The following is an 18,887-nucleotide window of genomic DNA, read 5'->3' as shown; positions in this document are numbered from 1 at the left end:
ATATATTTAAGTAAAGTACAGCATAGATAAAGGAAATATTTTTTTTTATATGTCGATACTTTTTACGGTGGTTTAGTATGACAGTGTCAGCACTTATAAATGTTGTAAAATGACACAAAAATTGAAAATAAATTGACAAGAAAGTTATTTTTTATATGAATTTAAAAACCAAACCTTTCGGTTGTTGGCGCCATGACACCAACCCTTCCTTTTCTGAAATTCGAATGAAGATGGGCGCGGCCATCATCCCAATGTGGGCACGGCGTGCCCGTTTCTCTATCCTGATTGGACAGGCTAGATGTCAATCAACCTCCATCAAGCCGACTCTTCCATGGCGGGGCTAGATATTGTCGATTTCGTCGCTGCTCCATTCTCACCGGTTGTAAAAGCCGAATAGGTAAGCCGATTTACTAACATTGCTTTTTTTTCTTATTTATTTTTCCCGTGGGGTAGGTCCTGAATACCTGATTTTTATACCGATGACACATTTGGGGTGCTTAATACCTCGGGGTGCTAGCAGCCATGTTTGCCATGGTAAATGAAGCCTGTTGCAAAAACATCAATGATCATGGCAATAAACACCAAAAACGTATTCGAAGCGTGTTCGAAGATTATTGCTGAGGAAGCATTTGTAATGTCCTCTTTTTTTTGCTGTAGAAATGCTAAAAATAGTATAGGAATACTTTGGGGTTCATTACAAACTCTTCAACTTTAACCTTTGCGCTTGCGATGCAGTAATAGTTTGCCACTGTTACAAAACGTTGGGAATTTTAAAAATATTTTTACTTCTGGCTTGAAAAAATATATTTTTAATTTGTTAGAAATAAACACATGTATCGGTCTGTAGTAGGGCTGGAATAATACCCCCAGATTCTTGACACCCAAAAGTAGCGCGTTACTCTGAAAGCAAGTACTGCATTCAGTTGAGCAATTCCCGTATATACTTAGATTGACGCAGACCACCCAAAACTAATAATAAAACGCCACCTAACGAAATAAATAGAAGAATATGTGTACACCAACCTGTCGAAACAGTGAATCTTGAGCTTGCATATCAACAGTCGAGACACTCCATATCCATTTACTCTTCTACCAATTTTGTATTTATTTTAAGATTTAGTGTCCAAATCGTTTTTGTTTTATCCCCAGGCCTGGTGAATACGAAAAGATAAATGTACAAATGTAAAGGCCATTCAATTCAGCACTGTTTTACTGTTAACTCTGTGCTCACAATTTCCCCATTGATATCATTGTGCTGCTGTCTATTCGCTACTGGTGACACACAACCTAATATGCATTAACTTATAGTCGGACCCCCTGATTTCAGTTTTCTTTTTTTATGTTTGTTAAGACGGCTTGGATGTGAGTACATAATGTACCGTGGGAAGCATATCAGAATTTCAGTGGGGAGAAATTACATGTCCAAGAGCTAAAATCATGATATACACGTATCAATTTTCTGGTCCCACTCCTACTGCTTATAGCAACTAGAATGCAGAAGTCTGTCTTTTTCAGGGTGGTGGTGCTGCAGATGTCCACGTACAAGCTCTTTCTGCTGAGACATGGGGAGGGGGCATGGAACCGGGAGAACCGTTTCTGTAGCTGGGTGGACCAAAAGTTGAGCGAGGATGGCGTAAAAGAGGCCCGAGACTGCGGCCGTCTCCTCAAGGAGATGGGCTACAAATTCGACATGGTGTTTACATCCATCCTCAGCCGCTCCATCCAGACGGCATGGCTGGTCCTGGAGGCCATGGGGCAGGAGTGGGTCCCCGTGATCAAATCCTGGAGACTCAACGAGCGCCATTATGGAGCCCTGATCGGCTTGAACCGGGCGGAAATGGCCGCTGTGCACGGAGAGGAGAAGGTCAAGTTGTGGCGGAGGAGCTATGACGTCATGCCTCCGCCTATCGATGAGTCCCACCCGTATTTTAGTGAGATCTACACCGATCGAAGGTACGACACGTGTGACGTGGGCAAGGAGCAGTTGCCTCGGGCCGAGAGCTTGAAGGAAGTGCTGGGCAGGTTGCTGCCATATTGGGAAAGCGCCGTTGTACCCGAGATACGTCGAGGAAAGACTGTGCTCATCGCCGCTCATGGGAACAGCTGCAGGGCGCTTCTCAAACATCTTGAAGGTATGTTGACATGTTTTTATTGAAGGTTTGCATGTGCAAATAAAAACATGCTAAATACAAAAAGTGTGGATTTATACAAGTAAGCTGCATTTTGAGTGTATTGTTAATGACAGGTCAGTTGTATTGCATAGCGCACTCATGGCCAAAATCTGTCCCGGGCGCCAGTTACGGCCCGTGATCAAATTTTTACTGGCATGCAACCTCTCTTATAAAATTAGTAATTTGTGGCCCGCCAGCAATTTGGACCACGGTATGAAAAAAAAATCACCATTTCCCCAGATGACGGCAATAGCCCTTTGGCCACCTCGCCCTTCGATTTCTGTTAGAATTTTAGTCCATCCCATTTCCGACATGGCGACGAAGAAAAAGGGAAAGTTGAATGTGAGGGTAGCGGCTTACAGGACAAGTGAAAATTGGGGTATTTTTTCACTGAAATCTGAAACAACTGCGTCTGCCTAATTTGCCAAGAGACTGTGGCTGTCTTCAAATAATATAATATGAAAAGGCACTCCCAGATGAAACATGCTGACTACAACAAACTAAATGGAAACACTGTGAAAAGGTAAAGAAACTGGAAGCTGTTTTAACGGCAATGACAAAGCTACAAAGGCGAGCTACGAGGTCGTGATGCTGATCACCAAGCACTGCAAACCTTTTGGGAGGGTGAATTTTTTTAAAGACTGGTCAAAGAATACCAGGCTGTATAGTTGGTCCTCACACATTTTCAGATTACTGGCTCGCTTTCTGAAAAGTTTAAACACCCCTGGCATGGATCGTTTCTTCATTTAAACTACAGCAACTCTATTACTTGTTAATATGGGTGGGTAATTCATTGAATTAATTCAATTAAGAAGTCATTTTGAATATTAGCGTTTGAAAATTAACCTTTTTGTGAAATCAATGGTTGGAATTTAAAAGTTAAATTTGAATTACTCAAAGTTGGTCCCAATTTTTAAACAATAGTTACCAACTAGAAAATTCTTTCAGACATTTTGATGGTAGTGCAAACTTTTGCAATTCCCAAGAGTGTGTGAGTTGGAAAAAAAACACTGAAAAGTACTAAAATATGCCAAAATTACAGAAAAGCACAAAAAGAGTGCGGAAAAGCACTATAAAGTTACAGAATGAACCAAAAGTATGGAAAAGCATCAAGAGTGTAAAATGTATAGTAATATAATGTATGAAAAAGCACTACTTTAGGATGAAAAATTACTGAGTTATTAAAAAAGTACTTAAATGCACCAAAAGCAGGTTAAAAAAAAACACAAAAAGCGTACAAAAAATGAAAAGTACTGAAAAGTATATTAAAAAAAAGTACAAACATTAAATATGGAAAGGCACATGCACAGTAAGAAAAGTTTTAAAAAGTATGAAAGTACAAAAAATGTTCATTAAGCACAAAAAGAGTGGAGAAAGTACCAAGTACAGAAATGTGTACAAAGACTACTGAGAAGTATTAAATTACTAAAATGTACCAAAAGTACCTAAAAACACAAAAAGCGTGTGGAAATACTACAAAGAAGTGAAATGTACAAAAGAGGTACTGAAAAGTATATAAAAAAAAGGTACTGAAAATTATGTTTTCAAAAGAACAGAAAAGTACAGGCAAGCACCAAACAATACTAAAAAGTACCCCCAAAATAGAAACCTATTTAAGTGTGGAAAAAGTACTGCAAAATATAAGAGTACTGAAAGCAAAGCACAAAATACTACTAAAACTTACCCCAAAAAGAAAGCCATTTAAGTGGGAAAAAGTATTGAAGTTACTGAAAAGTTTAAAAAGGTACTGAAAAGTATATAAAAAATGTACATTTCAGTACTTTTTAGAAATACTTTTTTTCCTGTACCGCTAAGCACAAAATAGTACTAAGTACCCCAAAAAGAGAAACCTATTTACGTGTGAAAAAGTACTGAGAATTACAGAAAAAGATAAAAAATGTACTGAAAAGTATACAAAAAATAGTACAGGAAAAGTATTTTTAAAAAGTACACCTAAGCACAAAATAGTACTAAAAAGTACCCCCAAAACAAACCTATTTAGTGTGAGAAAGTACTGTATAAAAAGGGTACTGAAAACTATAAAGGACAAAATTATTGAAAATTACTACACAGTACCCCAAAACAGATATAGAAAAATATTGATAAACTATTAAGTCTTGAAAAGTATGGATGACTACCAATTAATAGTGGCACTTAGTCGCTAACTATGAGTGTTAAAATTGGTTAAAACAAATTTATTATCTATACATTTTGCACAAGAAGTATTTTTGTAAACAATAAAACCATATTTCGAAAACAAATTGATATACTGTACATCCTAATCCTTCTGGAAAAGTAATCAAATCATGATTTTAATATTTGGCTGTATTTCCCAGCTCCTATTTTTTTAGTCCATGAGAGGTCAAAAACTTAATTTCTTTCAGTTTGAGACTGGGGTTGCTGTTACGCTTTAGGCCACAGGTGGCAGTATGGAGTAAAATCAACCTTGTCAACATGCCAGTCTCTCTTAAACTACGTGTTTTGGTGTACAGTAGTCTCCGCCGTTTGAAACGTTTTCCGATTTGATAGCTTCAAACTTCATATTTGGCCTTGATTCGCTTGTCAAGTGTCCCTCTGTGCCAGTAACGGACAAATGACCCCACTCGAAAAGGTCACTTAGTTTAGGTTACATTGAGTTTCCACTTTGAGCTTTCATGAATGTACTTGAACGCACCTCACTCTCTTTACATACTCTTTTAAAAAGAGCCAATGTGTATTTCAATTTTATCATAATCTTCAAAACCGATTCAGGAAATCGTAAATATAATTTCCAAGTTATATTAATTTTTAGGTGGTTTTTTTTTTTTTGAGTCAAATCGATTTTGCTACCACTCATGAAATGTAATTTGTGATTTCTGTTTTTTTTTTTTTTTTTTTTTGTGATTTTAGGGCAAAAACATAAAATATAAATGAAGATATTCACAGATCTACAAAAACAATTGTAAAATACAAAACAATTTTAGCTTTTTACACACTGAACAGATTTAAATTGCATCGCATATTACCTAATTTTATTGCAATATGTATTCTGTGTAGCACTATCTAGATACTCTATAGAACACGCTACAGTGGGAACTAGCACGTCACATTGGGTATTTGTATATTGTATTCTTTTTGCTTTATTATTGTATTGTTCTCAGCGCAAGGATGCTTGTGGAAATGTGAATTTCCCTGCAGGGATGAATAAAGTATCTATCTATCTATCTATCTATCTAAAGTCACAACAACTACACAAAGTTCCTAAATAAAGGGAAAACAATAACTTAAAAATGATCCTAACCAATTTAGACTCAGATCCTCTGAAAAACCTGCACAGAATATGAATTAAAATAAATAGAATGAAAAGCAAAAGATCAGCAGTCACTAAGATTGAAAGATTGAATCCACTCTCCTTTCAAATCAATCAATTGCACTAAAATGAGTCTCTGTTTTTTATACATACAGTACTTTCTTTCTTTTTTTGTCTTAGTATTGAACTCAATTATTACCCAGCACCCATAGAGCCCTTTACGTGTTTGTAAACAAGAGTAACAAAGCCAAGCTGTGCGTGCATTGTTAAAGCAGAATGGCAGAATTCATGTCGGTTTATAGCAGTCCATTGACACACAAGGATAGTCGATCATACAACTCAAAATAGCACAAAGTATGCGCATGCAGCATGATAGCGACTTTTAGTCATTAACGTCAACCAAAAACAAAAAGATAATGCACCTTGGATCGGCGCTGGATTTCTTCCTTTGAAGGTACTGGTTGAATTAAAAGAATGGCCTTGAAAGTGCTTGAAAACTGCTTAAATTTTGGGCTGATAAACCATGTAATAATTACAATGTGGTAATAACATGGTAATGACATAAACAGTTATTCTAGAAATGCACATCAAACTGGTAACCCTTCACACCAATCAATAACATCTCTCAGCTCCGAAAAGATTGCTAAGCCCCGGTATGAAAATTTCCGACAGGGATTTCGGACCAGGACATCGCCGGAGTGACCTTACCGACGGGGATTCCGGTTCTTTTGGAGTTGGACTCGGAACTTAAGCCCGTCAAAGCTCGCCAACTTCTGGGAGACCAGCAGAAAATCCAGGCGGCCATCAAGAAAGTCGAGGATCAGGGAAAAGTTAAAGCAACCACTTGAACCACATGGTCTTCTAGGTTGAGGTTAACTGATTTCTTGATACGCTAAGGAAAAAGGAGCTGCTAGGGACTGGCACGAGAATATAGAAGAACATCTTGCAAGACCTAGCACTGTGGTCACGAATATTTTGTCTCCAATTTGGTGACGCTAACTTCATTTTTTTGTTGTCGTTCTTACATGGTGCTATTCTCAAACCGTCAAGCTGTACTGTTACCGAGTTTATCTTTAAATTGTTTTCGTCAGTGTTCGCATCGCCAATGTCCTAGTTGAGTGAATGGAACCCTGTGGATTCTCCACAAAAAATCCCATGTGATTAATATTAACATGGGACTCTAGTTGAGGATTGTCTCCTTAAAAAATGCAAACGATATCGTAACATTTCAATCGCCTCGGGTAACACTGTAAGGGTTTTTTCTCTGGATGCACTTACTGTTTTTAAAAATGCTAAGAAGCACTCCCGCGACATTAGGTACGTCTTCCATAGCGCCGTCTCGTACGGAATGTGAAAAAACAACCTGCTGCTATTAAACTGGACTGCTTTTTACTGACGTTTTTGTACGCACTGATCGATATTAAATATTTAGGAGGGTATTGTATGAAAGTTCAACATAAGCTCTTATTTTTCGATAAATTCAATTTGCGATGAAGTGTTGTAGCATGTTGTCCCACTGTTAGAAAGCATGTCAAGGGTTTAATGCTTATGTGTGGAAATCAATGTTTTTTTTTTTTGGTCAAGCAAATAAATTTCGTTAAAAAGAAGCTTGTTTCATCATTTAGTTATGAGAGAGGGCATTTACTCACTATGATGAGGTATACATGATAATTGTAAATCCATATTTTTATTAATATCTAATATTTCAGGGGTCGGGAACCCAAGGCTCGTGAACCATATTTAACGAGCGCTATTGGGTCCCGTCTCCGTTCCTGGTTTGTGACAAGAAAAGGTGAAACGTATGAAAAAGTACAAAAAGAGTAGCAAAAAAACAAAATGTAGAGATTGGATAATGTACTAAAAAGTTCTATAAGTATTAACAGGTATGAAAAAGAACTCAAATGTAAGAAAAGGTAAAATGTATGAAAAAGTTAAAAAAAAGTAGTAAAAAAACGAAATGTAGAAATTGAAAAATGTATTCAAAAGTATGATAAAGTTCTATAAGTATAAAAACATACTGTTACGTATAATCAGCAAATAAAATATCAAATTTAAACCCCTAACAAAAACCCTAGCTCCAACCAAAAATCTCCAACTTTAACAATGCTCTTGTTTCATCAATTAACTAAATCAAAATAAAACCTGGAAACGCATCAGTCATGCATTCTGTGGTGGGATGGAATCCTGGGGAGGGGTCTCAGGAGGGGCGGGGGGATGAAAAAGAAGCAGAAACGAGGCAAGAGGCAGGCGGGGCTCAAGCTTTCAAGTTGGATTTAAAAATCCTCCGCTTGCTCTTTCACTCCTGTTTTCAAGTTTGGAAACTGCTTGCTGCTGTTTTTGCCTTTTGGGTAAGTCATTTTGATGCTCTTTCTATTGCTGATAGGCAATGATGAAAATACTTCACTCAATAAAAAAACCTGACTAAATACTCAAAATAAAACTGGCAAAAGAATTGTAAATTATTTAAAATGTCAAGTACACATTAGGCAAAACTCTTCATAGGACTTAAAAGGTAATGGAGAAAGATTACCCTTTAGTTTTTTTTTAACTATATAAAAATTGGTTGTTACAATTACCAAAATCATTCATGTTATGCTTGGAGACAACTTTAAAGATTATTTTTCCTTTTTTGTCTGTCATGAACCAGAACCGAATCAGGACCCAAACGCGTGACGTCACTCACACAAGCCTTTTATTTTACGGGTAATGGGGAGTCATGCAGGTTAGGCAGCAGTCTGGCGTGAAATGAGATCGAGTCGAGATCGATATCAATTGCCCGAGTTGATATCGGACAGATATGGTCGATACCAGACAGGACGGGACAGACAGGATAGATAATGAAGCAGGATATTGAAAATAAACAGGACAAACTAGACGGGAACAATACCGGACAGGGACTTCCAACAGCAACAGGACCAAGTCAAAACCCACGTCTTGCGGGGCAGAGGTTCGTTGACGGACTGATAAAGGAAAAATGAGAGCACTGAGGTTAAATAGACGGAAAGCAAATCTGTCAATGAGCCTCAGCTGGCGACACACGGGCGGGGCCAATTGGGCGCCATAGCAACCGTGACATTGTTGGATGAATAAAAAAACAATAATCTGAAAAAGGCGAGAAATATACCTAAAATTGTCAAAATATTCTGCCAATGGAATTTGAGAAGCTAGAAACATTATGCAATCTAACGACTGTTTTACTATCTAAGGTTTCAAATTATGATTCAATTATTGTTTTTTTTTTTATCTGTTATGTATATATGATACAGCACTCACGCAATCCAGTAGATGGCAATCTGAGGGGGGGAAAAAACACATTTTCATATGAAACCGTAGATACAGGATTTTAAAAAATAAATAGAAGATAGGTCTGTAATAACAACTCTATCTATAGTAAAAAACTGTAAATGGTAATTATTTATTTACATTTATAACTTTCTGTTTTAGTGTTCAGCCTTCCCCTCCTTGAGATGTGCTGAACATTTTTTCAACACAACTATTTATTTACAACGCTCTCCTTTTGTAACATTTGCTTATAAGAGGAAAGACATAATTAAGTATACAAACATTTGGTAGTACCTATTATAGACCAATAGGTGGCACTTGGTGGAAAAGAGCACACTTTCCTTTCAAGTCAAGTCATGTTTATTTGTGGCACCCTTAATCACAAGGAGTCTCAAAGGGCTGCACAAACCACAGATTATTGCAAACTACAGACTATTATGACACCATTCCCTGATCTAAAACCTACATGGGGGCAAGGAAAAACTCAACATGAGGAAAATGAAGAAACCTTGAGAAGGGGCCGCCCAGGAGTTAATCCCCCTTCCAGGATGACATGGCTGCAATGGTATAGCCAATCGAATTTTAAGTTGTTGGAGCGAGGGCATTCTAGAAGGCCATGGGTAATGTCAACGGTTTTACAAACTACGACTTGCTAGTGGGCGGTAACGGGAATATCACAACGATAAGGCGATCAAAAATACATTATCCCCGTGTCCACTGCTTCTATCGAACACACATTTTTAGCCCTAAATCGAATAGAAACGTATGCCTGGAATATGACAGAACGGGCTCGACTTTCAGCATTAGCTTCGATGGCAATAGGAAAGACCTTTTTGATTCAAAAGTAATTGGAATTTTTGAGGAGGAAAAGAGGAGAATGGATTTCGTGCACGTGTGTCCTTTGAGTAAATGTGGCTATATTCCTAAAAAAAAAAAATACAATTTAATGAGGTTATTATTGATGATTTAATGTGTTACAGCTCTAGCTGCAGTAAATGTTTCATAGCAAGAAACTAGTAATTAAGGGTTGATGAGGATTTAGTAAAAATTTTCACTTCACAAATGCTATTTAAAGGCAACAAAAACATTGCGCCAGAAAACATCCAAAAATGATTCACTTGGAAAGAGGGAAATGATAACTTAAGGGGCTGTAGTAAATTCAAAATCCCACTGGTGAGAACCACCAGGAAAAGTATGTGTGTGACTGTGTGTGGAGTCAAACTTTGGAACAGTTTACAACACGAGATCAGACAATGTCCAACTATTCACCTGTTCAAATTTAAATTAAAAAAAAAAAACATTACTGGCAGAATACAGAGATGAAGAAATGGGGTATGAGTGATACTAGAGATTGGAAATACGGCGTTTACAACTATCGTTAACCTTGTTGTTATTGTTACTATTATTATATCATAACTGTTATTATTGCTATTGTTGTTATTATCACAGACCTCACTGGGACATTTTGTATTATTCTGCAGTTCCTAGTGGTAAAAAACAACAATATTGATCTGAATATTCATCAAAAAGACACAAACTACCATATAAACAAGCATTTGTAACATTAATGTCTCACAGTAGCATGTTTTTTTTATCATTTTACTTTTTTAAGATTACACTTTTTGTTGTATTTGTTTCGATGCTGTTTCCTCTCAAAAATAGATACAAATAATCTTACCCCTTTGACATAATTAAATGATTTTTCTGTGTATGTGTTTTTTTTTTCTAGTTTTGAGATTTTTCTATAACTCAAATAACATAATGTTATACTTAAAATGAGCGAAACTGTATTATAAAGCAGATGTCAGATTCTTTTCAATGTTTTATTAAAAAAAAAAAATCTATGTAAAAATGAATTCTTGTCAGGACCAGAACGGAAACAGGACCCAATTGTGTTACGTTTCTCACAAGTTTTATTACAGGATAGGGAAAGGGCTGCGCCCACGATCTGGTGTTCGCTGGACGCGGGAAGCAAATCGCCCTTGTACTCGGATGGTGCTCCAAACGCGGAAGTGGATGTTCCGTAGTGAGCGATGGCGGTGTCAGGGACGGAAAAAAGCGGGTCGGTAGTCGGACTGGGAGACCAAAGCGTGGTCGGGGTCGGAAGCGAGTTCTAAGCCAGAACGGGAGAGTAGACGTAGTCGGGGACAAAAAGAGGTTATGAGCCGGGACGGGAGAGCAGACGTGGTCAGGATCAAATAGGTCAAAGCCAGGGAACAGACGGGAGCAAAAAAAGCGGGATAGGAAGGAGTCAGGGTAGAAAAAGGCTTGCCTAATGTTAACTGAGGTTCGCAGACAGACTGACAAAAGGGGACAGACAGGGCTGGGTACGAATACTGATCGGGAGCCAATCAGAGGCCGTGGCAGTTGGCGCCAAAGGAGCGGGCACAGCTGAGTCACATCAGTAATCATGACTTGCAATTACCAAAATTGTTCATGTTATGCTTAGAGACAACTTCAAGGATGATTTTTCCTATTTTGTTGGACAAATAAGATACAAAAATCGTAAAATGATTAGAAATATACCTAAAATTGTCCAAATATTCTGCCAATGGGGTAAGATTTTATTCTTAGCGTTATTGGTAAATCGGCTATATGAGTTAAAAAAACAAAGGAAAAAAAATCGTATTTTTTAATTAGGTCCCAGATATATTATTTTTTTCTCGAAAGCGTAAACATTTATTTCATTCACGGTCCTATGAGGTTCTGATTTCCTCCATCCAGCAGATGGGGCTATAATTAAATTGCACTAAAACAGCTTGAAAACCTTTCTTGAAAAAAATAAAAAAAATAATAATTTTATAATAATAATATGCATGAGAAACAATTTGAGTGTAGGTCGCTCAGTGGTAGTATTTTGGCAGATTGTGGAAAACGAAAAAACAATTTCTTTTATGGTTCTGATGAGGTAGTGCTGCCCTCCGTCCAGCAGGCGGTGCTATGGTTGAATTGTGAATGTAACAGCAAGAAGCTTTTATGGAAAAAAAATAAAATAAAAAAATAAACAAAAATAATATATATATAGGTTCCCTATGTCAAAAATACAAAATAAACTACTGGGGATTACGTCCTTAAGTGTTGTTATTTTGGTGGCTTGTTTAAGACTAAAACCTTTATTTTATTCATGGTTCTGATAATATAGTGCTGCCCTCCGTCCAGCAGATGGTGCTATGGTTGAATTGCGAATGTAACACCAAGGAGATTTTCTAAAAACAAAAGCAAAAAAAAACAACATAATTTTTTTTTAAATTACAAAAGAAGCTATTGGGGATTATGCCCTTAAGTGTTGTTACTTTGGTGGCTTTATTTCATTCAGTGTTCTGATAATGGAGTGCTGCCCTCCGTCTAGCAGATGGCGCTGTGGTTTTTTATCGTACTAATTATGCACCTTATTTCTAAATGTAATCTGACTTTATACCATTTTGTTTTGCCTGTTTCCAATCCCTGTGACGCCACTAGGAGTCAGCATCGTTGACATTGAGAATTGTGAAACTGATACGTTTTTCTTTTGAGCCGTGACGAAAACTGCATGAAATTTGTATAAAATACAATCAATAGTGAATTTGAGCAATCGTAATTATTTCATTCTTACCGGTTTATGAGGGGGTCATCCTTGTACCCTTTTAATTCTGCCTAGCAACAAGACTGAACCCACTAAAATGCATCTTCTAATGGAGATTTCTTTTCAGTTTTGTCCCGTATTTATACAACAACAATATCAAAAATTTTATTCAGCCTTAAATCTGCCATTCAATGAGAGTACAGATGCGGCATCGGCTTCATTCTCATACTCGGGAATCCCCTGAGAAAGCGTCTGGAATGTTGATTCATGGCAATCTAAACGGAAAGAGGTTATTTCGGGACTGTCACTTTGTGTTGCGGCGGCAGATATTTGCGAGTGTAAACTTCGTTCTCCGTCCACGGGCTCGACCGAAAACAAGGGCGGCCGCCTGTTTCCTTAAAAGGAGGCCGAGCGAAATGATGGCTCGCGCTGTCTTGTCAGCTCTCCAGCAGGAATATAAATTGTAGTTACACCTTTGTTCATACTGAAGGCCAGCCAGGAAAAAAAGTATATTTTATATTATTCATGTTCACGTAGTAACATTGTGTCTGTAGCACGTTCTGCTGTTTCTTTCGGATTATTCGTTTCCGGTGAGCCTGGGCAAGAGGAAAAAAAGAATAAGTTTCGAAATGTGTTCAGAAACAGAACAACAAAAGCATACCAGGATCTTCAAAATTCAAAGACATCGAAGCCCCTCTAACAACAGGCTCGACTATGCATCCCTGCTCCATGATGTCGAAACTCTAACTACGTATATCTAAATGAACAAACCATGAAAGAGAAAGACACGTGATACAGTGGGATATCAACTTGTTGTAACTGAACAAAACATGAAAGAGGAAGGACGCAGGGCACATACTTATGATGAGAAAAACAATTTTCTTCCCCCGCGTTGTGATACAGTAGGTTAGTTAAAGAGACAATGTGTATTTTTTGACCACTAGATGGTGCTGTGTTGTGTAGTGCAACCAAAGACAAGTGCTACAAACTAAAAAGAAGAACTATAGGAAATCAAAGAGACCAAACCATGTCGTTTTTCCTCTCATTTCTTTGTCCAGCTTTTCACAAGGTTTTTTGGGGTACCTGTATCAGCAAGATGGCAGACAATAATTTCAGCTCACTCTAGGTGAACCTCATAGTATGTCATAATAAATGCAAATTTCTCATCCTATAGGTATTTAAATAAATTGCACGTTTGTATGGTAGTTCATGTATTATTGCTTCAAACCATTGTTTTTTCTTTATAATAAAGTTTGTTTTACCACTAGGAGGCGCAAAATAATACACATTGTCCCTATAAGAATCATTTTAATGAGAAAAGAAAACTAAATACAGTATCTACCGAATAACAATTTCTTTTGCAAATTTCAAGTATTCTTCTCATTTTAATATCAAAACACAGTAACATAGGATAAATAATACTTAAAATTAACATTTTTGCAGGGTACAATTTTGGTATACAATTTATTTACAAATAGTAGTTTGTAAGTATCCTTAATAATAAGGATTTTCCACATGACAAATGAAAATGGTTTTTTTTTTCATTTCTACAGATACTTTTCCAAAATAAGATTGCATTATTGAACAGATGAGCAGTTTTAGTACCTGCTTTGGGAACGAAGACCTTTAAATGAAATTGTTCCCTTGTTTAAAAATGTAATTTGCGTTATAAATGTGCAGTCTAAAATGAAACCCAAAAATTGAGGGACACACAAATGACCATTGTTACAATAAATATACACAAAATATAATTTGTTGGCTTAAAATGTATTGCACATACTTGTTAAACAGTGAAGCAAAATTTAAAAAAAGTAATACTTTTCGTTACAACTATAGCAGTGGTTCTCAATTATTTTCTGTCACCCCACACACACACACACACACCAAAAAAAAAACCTCAAGCATCTCACGACCATAATTTTGGTGTAATGTCGTTAATAGACAGCTTAATTCATTTGGCTTCATGCTGTCTGCTGCCAACATTTTCAAACAGAGCAAGCACACCAGTATTTCCTCGTCTAAAACAGTGGTGGCAGTGAAGCTGATTGTTACATATGACTTATTAAACCTTCTCATCTTAGCTTTCGGGAGACTTTCATTTTCCTATCTATCCCAGTCTCTCTCCGCTGATCATCTTCATCCATCTATTATCTGCACCACTTATCCTCAGTAGGGTCGCGGGGGTGCTGTAGCCCATCCCAGTTATCTTCGGGCAGTGGGCAGGGGACACCCTGATTTGGTTGCTAGCCAGTTGCAGGGACAGACAATTTGCTCGCTCATTCACAGCTAGGGACAATTTGGACCGGCCAATTAACCTGACATGCATGTTTTTGGAATGTGAGAGGAAACCGGAATGCCTGGAGGAAACCCACGCAAGCACGGGGAGAACATGCAAACTCCACATAGGAGGTTCGATCTCATGACCTCAGAACTGTGGCACACACGTGCTAACCACTGCCCCGCCGTGCTGCGCTGGTCATCTCATTCTTGTTAAATAATAATTCATAGGGTCGCTTGAGGTTTTGCAACACTAAGTGTCGACACTTCATATTTATTCTCTTAGCTATTAATGTTCAAAGTGCGGATGCTTTACCATCGAGTGCTAACTCTACCAATGAGAGAGCTTCTGCCCCCTAATGCAATGGAGGTGCAATGCACTTTATTCTAGGACAGTAAAAAAAAGTTCCCGATTTCAATCACGCCCACCTTGCTACCCCACTATTTAAGAACCGCTGCACTAGAAGGAGACACACATTTTGGCTTTGGACAAAAGTCACTTTATTTCCCAACAAACTTAAACAGACTAATTAATTTGTTGTAAAGTGGAACAGCATTCTACCAGCAATCCCAGTATCCACCAATAACAAACTTCTTACCAGCTCAAGTTCACGCAAACATTTAAATAGGCGTCAACGACGGCATGTCACCCCACGTAAACTGTTTGGAATTTGTCTCCCCTGTCAGTAATTCTTTTTTTCCTCCTCCACAAGCGACCATGTTTGGTCATGTAGAAGAAGGCGCTGTGACTTTGGGATGGATTGTAAACACGTGTCGGCGAAGGGGCAGCTATGCTGCCCTGCAGGCTACACGTTGCCGTAGAAATAGTTAAAATGAAAAAAAAAATGATCTTGCAAAATGGACAAAGTGATAGGTTGAAATGTGGTGAGCTTTCTATGAAAAGAAAGTGACTGCCGCTGAGGAGGTTGCATCCTGAAACGCAGCCACAGACAGGAGTAATCGATTGCTGATCAGGAGAATATTTAATCTGCACTTCTAATTTGCTTTATTCCTGAGTGGGAATGAATATTGTGGTGAAACATGTTCATAAAGGACATTAACTTCCCCATTAATGACATTTATGCAGTGGTGGGGCATCTGCTGGCCTCAAAATATCGGAATCACTTAATGTTAGTTGTAATATGTCTGTAAATACTTCTTAGATCATTCCAGATTGTCTGTCAGCTTCCTTTAATTGCTTTCCCACCCGGTTATGCTGCTTCCAGATGTGTGCTTTCATATTCAAGCATTAAACCAATCACACTTCAGCCATTAGTTTTTGCTAGGCTCAGAGATCTGCCCGAAGGCCTTCATAAACAATTTTGATGGCCCTGTAGCATAACACTGTTGGTTTAGCCAATCTGGTTTCCAGTTGGCAAAGTGAGAGCCTTCTAAAAATCCTCGAGAAATGTCAGCTAGGGGGTGGTAATGCACCAAAACCTTTATTCTACTAAATTATAACAGCATTTATCTTTTCATTCTACAGTGAACTTTAAACTCATTTAAACTTTGAACATTTTATACTAAGCAACTCTAATGTAAACCAACTTGGAATCTCTGAAAAATACACAACAAAATGTTTATTACACATACACATTACACATTATTTTATAGTGGAAGAATAAACCTCACATTTGTTAGCCCTGAAAAACACAAAAAAACATAAATACATTTTTTTTACAGATGTATAAAAAACATTAAATAAAAACAAATTTAACCTTTTTTATACTCAAGAAATTTAACGTCAACATGCATATTGACCAATCACAAGAGAAAAGCATGTTAAAGGTAAACCGGCTCTTGATTGGTGGCTCGTGTCGTTCACTCCTAAGACAGATCACCAAAGGCCATCACTGAAGGCCTTGGTGCGAATTGCCTGGTCCGCCATCATTGATGATGGTACATTTTGGTCAACTAAATATAACTAACTGAGTAGTAGTGGAATTGAGCAAGCATGTGGATAAGAGAGTACTCGGATGGTTTGGACACATAGAGAGGATGGATGAGGAGCAAATGTTGAAGAGGATCTACAGTGCAGAAGTCAATGGAAGGAGACCAAGATGAAGACCGCGATTGACGTGGATGGATGGTGTAATGAATGCACTGCAGGAAAGAGGTCTAAATCTAGTGGAAGCTAGAGCTCTTGTTGGTGATAGGAATGAGTGGAGAAGTGTTGTAAAAAGATAGTGGGATGTTTAGACATGTTCTAAGGGATGGGCAGGGCACCCGTATGATGCGGCAGGGGTAAACCAGTGAAAGCTGTCGGGCCCTGCTGTTGAAAAGAAGAGTGTGTTGTGTCACCCTGACCCAAGTGACATGGCCGCTTTCTTGTGTCCCGATTCATCTGGAGGGACGAAAGCATGACCAACTTGGGTGCTGAGGTGCTTAACTTGTTTGGGTGTTTGGGCATTTAGGTTGGCCATGGTTTTTTGCTACTTTTTCCCATTTTTATTTTTGTATGTATATGTCTAGCTGTCGGTCAAGGGATATGCCCAGGGTAGGTAGGTAGGTAGATAGATAGATAGATAGATAGATAGATGAATATAACTACAAATGCTTGTCAATGCCGAGCTGCCAATAACTGAAAACGTTCAGATTTGGCTAAATGTTTTCCTATTAGCATACAAAAGTGTAATCTTGAAAGTGGTTCTTTAACAACGTTATCTCTTAAAAAAAAGCCTGCAATGTTGAGTAATTCCTCTAGATCGCGGTTGGGCAAACTGTTGGAGTGGCCTGGGCCTGGAGACCTATCCAATTTTTCTCATTTGCATTTGTGATAAATATACATGCAGATATTTGCATGTTATATTTCTTTTACCAGCTCGGTGGCCTTGGGGGTATGGCGCCCGCCCCGAGACTGGGAGGTTGTGGTTCAAGCCTCGTCCGAGTCATACCCTGTCATGGACCAGAACAAGCACTCGGATCCAATAGCGTCAGTTAAAGGATTTATTTGGACAAGGTTCGGTGGAGCAGGCTTGGGACGTCGGCTCTTGGTAGCAGAAAGCCTCTTTGGACGATATGGCAACTCCGTGGTGAAAACGCGTGACGAGTAACGTAGCAGGTAAGTCGGTGGCCGGGACGGAAGAGTAGATCGTAAACTTGAATGTTGGAGGCTCACTCAGGGAAACGAGGAGTACACTCGAACGTCCATCTCTGGACGCTGACAGCTTATGTAGAAAGCTTCCACCAATCAGGAAATCGCGTTCCAGCACACCAGCTGATTACCTCAGGTGGCTCCAGTTAGGTAATCACGACAGAACCCCCCCCTCAAGGGACGGCTCCAGAAGTCCCCCAGGGAAAAAAAAAAAATCCAAACACGTCACATGGAAACACCGGTAATCCAAGGAACAAAAGTCACAGGCCAGTTACGAATAATCCCCCAAAACCCAAAATACATCACCAATAATCCAAAATGGAGGGCCCAGAGGTCGTCCGATGAACCCCAGAAGGTCACCATCACACCAGCGATCCCCGGGGACGGATAATAAATCCGTTAGCAGCGCACAAAACAAAAAAAAATATCCACAGGTAAACTGAGAACAAACAGCACAGTACCTCAGAATTCTTCCGAGTGAATAGACACCCCTTCGTCCGCATCTGAAGGGGCGGTAGCGGGTGGGTCCGCCGGTGGAAGGGTAGCAGCGCCGGACCTACGACGACGACCACGGCGTGGCGCTGGTTGGTCAGGATGCAGTCGATGGAATTCTGCCACAAGAGATCGGTCCAGGATCTGCCTGCTGGGAATCCATGATCTCTCCTCCGGACCATATCCCTCCCAATCGACCAAGTACTGGAAGCCCCGACCCCTGCGTCGGGAGCGGAGCAGGCGGCGCACTGTATAGATAGGCTCCCCGTCCAAGGAGCGTGGAGCCGGGGGAGGAGGTGGAATGGGTGCCAACGGGCTCTGGCTGACGGGCTTGATTCGGGAGACATGAAACGTGGGGTGCACTCTCATAGATCTTGGTAGACGGAGACGGACTGCTGAGGAGTTGATAATTCTTACTATAGGAAACGGACCAAGATACCGAGGAGCCAGTTTCCTCGACTCAGCCTTCAGTGGAAGATCAGCTGATGCAAGCCACACCTTCTGGCCCACCTGGTAATTCGGAGCAGGACTCCTCCGTCGATTAGCCCCGACGGAATGAGCCTTGCTTGCCCGAAGGAGTGTGGCCCGAGCACGAGCCCAAGTTCGCCGACAGCGGCGTGCGTTCGCCGTAGCTGACGGGCAGTTTACTTCCTCTTCTTGACTAGGGAACATAGGGGGTTGGTACCCATATACGCACTGGAAGGGGGACATTCCAGTGGA

The 18,887-nt window shown here is 39.2% G+C and overlaps 2 protein-coding genes across 3 annotated transcripts in view; both read left to right on the top strand.

The window, feature by feature from the left end:
• Positions 1-252: 252 nt before the first annotated feature.
• bpgm (2,3-bisphosphoglycerate mutase) lies at positions 253-7,067 on the top strand. The gene is made up of 3 exons (XM_088339331.1): positions 253-397; positions 1,516-2,132; positions 6,133-7,067. Exons 2-3 carry the CDS (start codon positions 1,532-1,534, stop codon positions 6,306-6,308), a joined length of 777 nt encoding a protein of 258 aa, XP_088195457.1. The 5' UTR covers positions 253-397; positions 1,516-1,531; the 3' UTR covers positions 6,309-7,067.
• Positions 7,068-7,702: 635 nt separating this feature from the next.
• Positions 7,703-18,887, top strand: part of LOC148362824 (uncharacterized) — a 49,567-nt gene continuing 38,382 nt past the window's right edge. For both annotated transcript variants that reach the window (XM_088340401.1, XM_088340402.1), the window contains exon 1: positions 7,703-7,808. The gene's annotated coding sequence lies outside the window, so the exon portion shown is untranslated. The remainder of the gene's footprint in view (positions 7,809-18,887) is intronic.

This window comes from Urocampus carinirostris, chromosome 7 (assembly GCF_059441175.1).
Source record: "Urocampus carinirostris isolate Australia breed hairy pipefish chromosome 7, RoL_Ucar_1.0, whole genome shotgun sequence".
Lineage (NCBI taxonomy): Eukaryota > Metazoa > Chordata > Actinopteri > Syngnathiformes > Syngnathidae > Urocampus > Urocampus carinirostris.
Note: the sequence above shows the minus strand (reverse complement) of the source record. Positions and strands in the feature narration are given on the sequence as shown.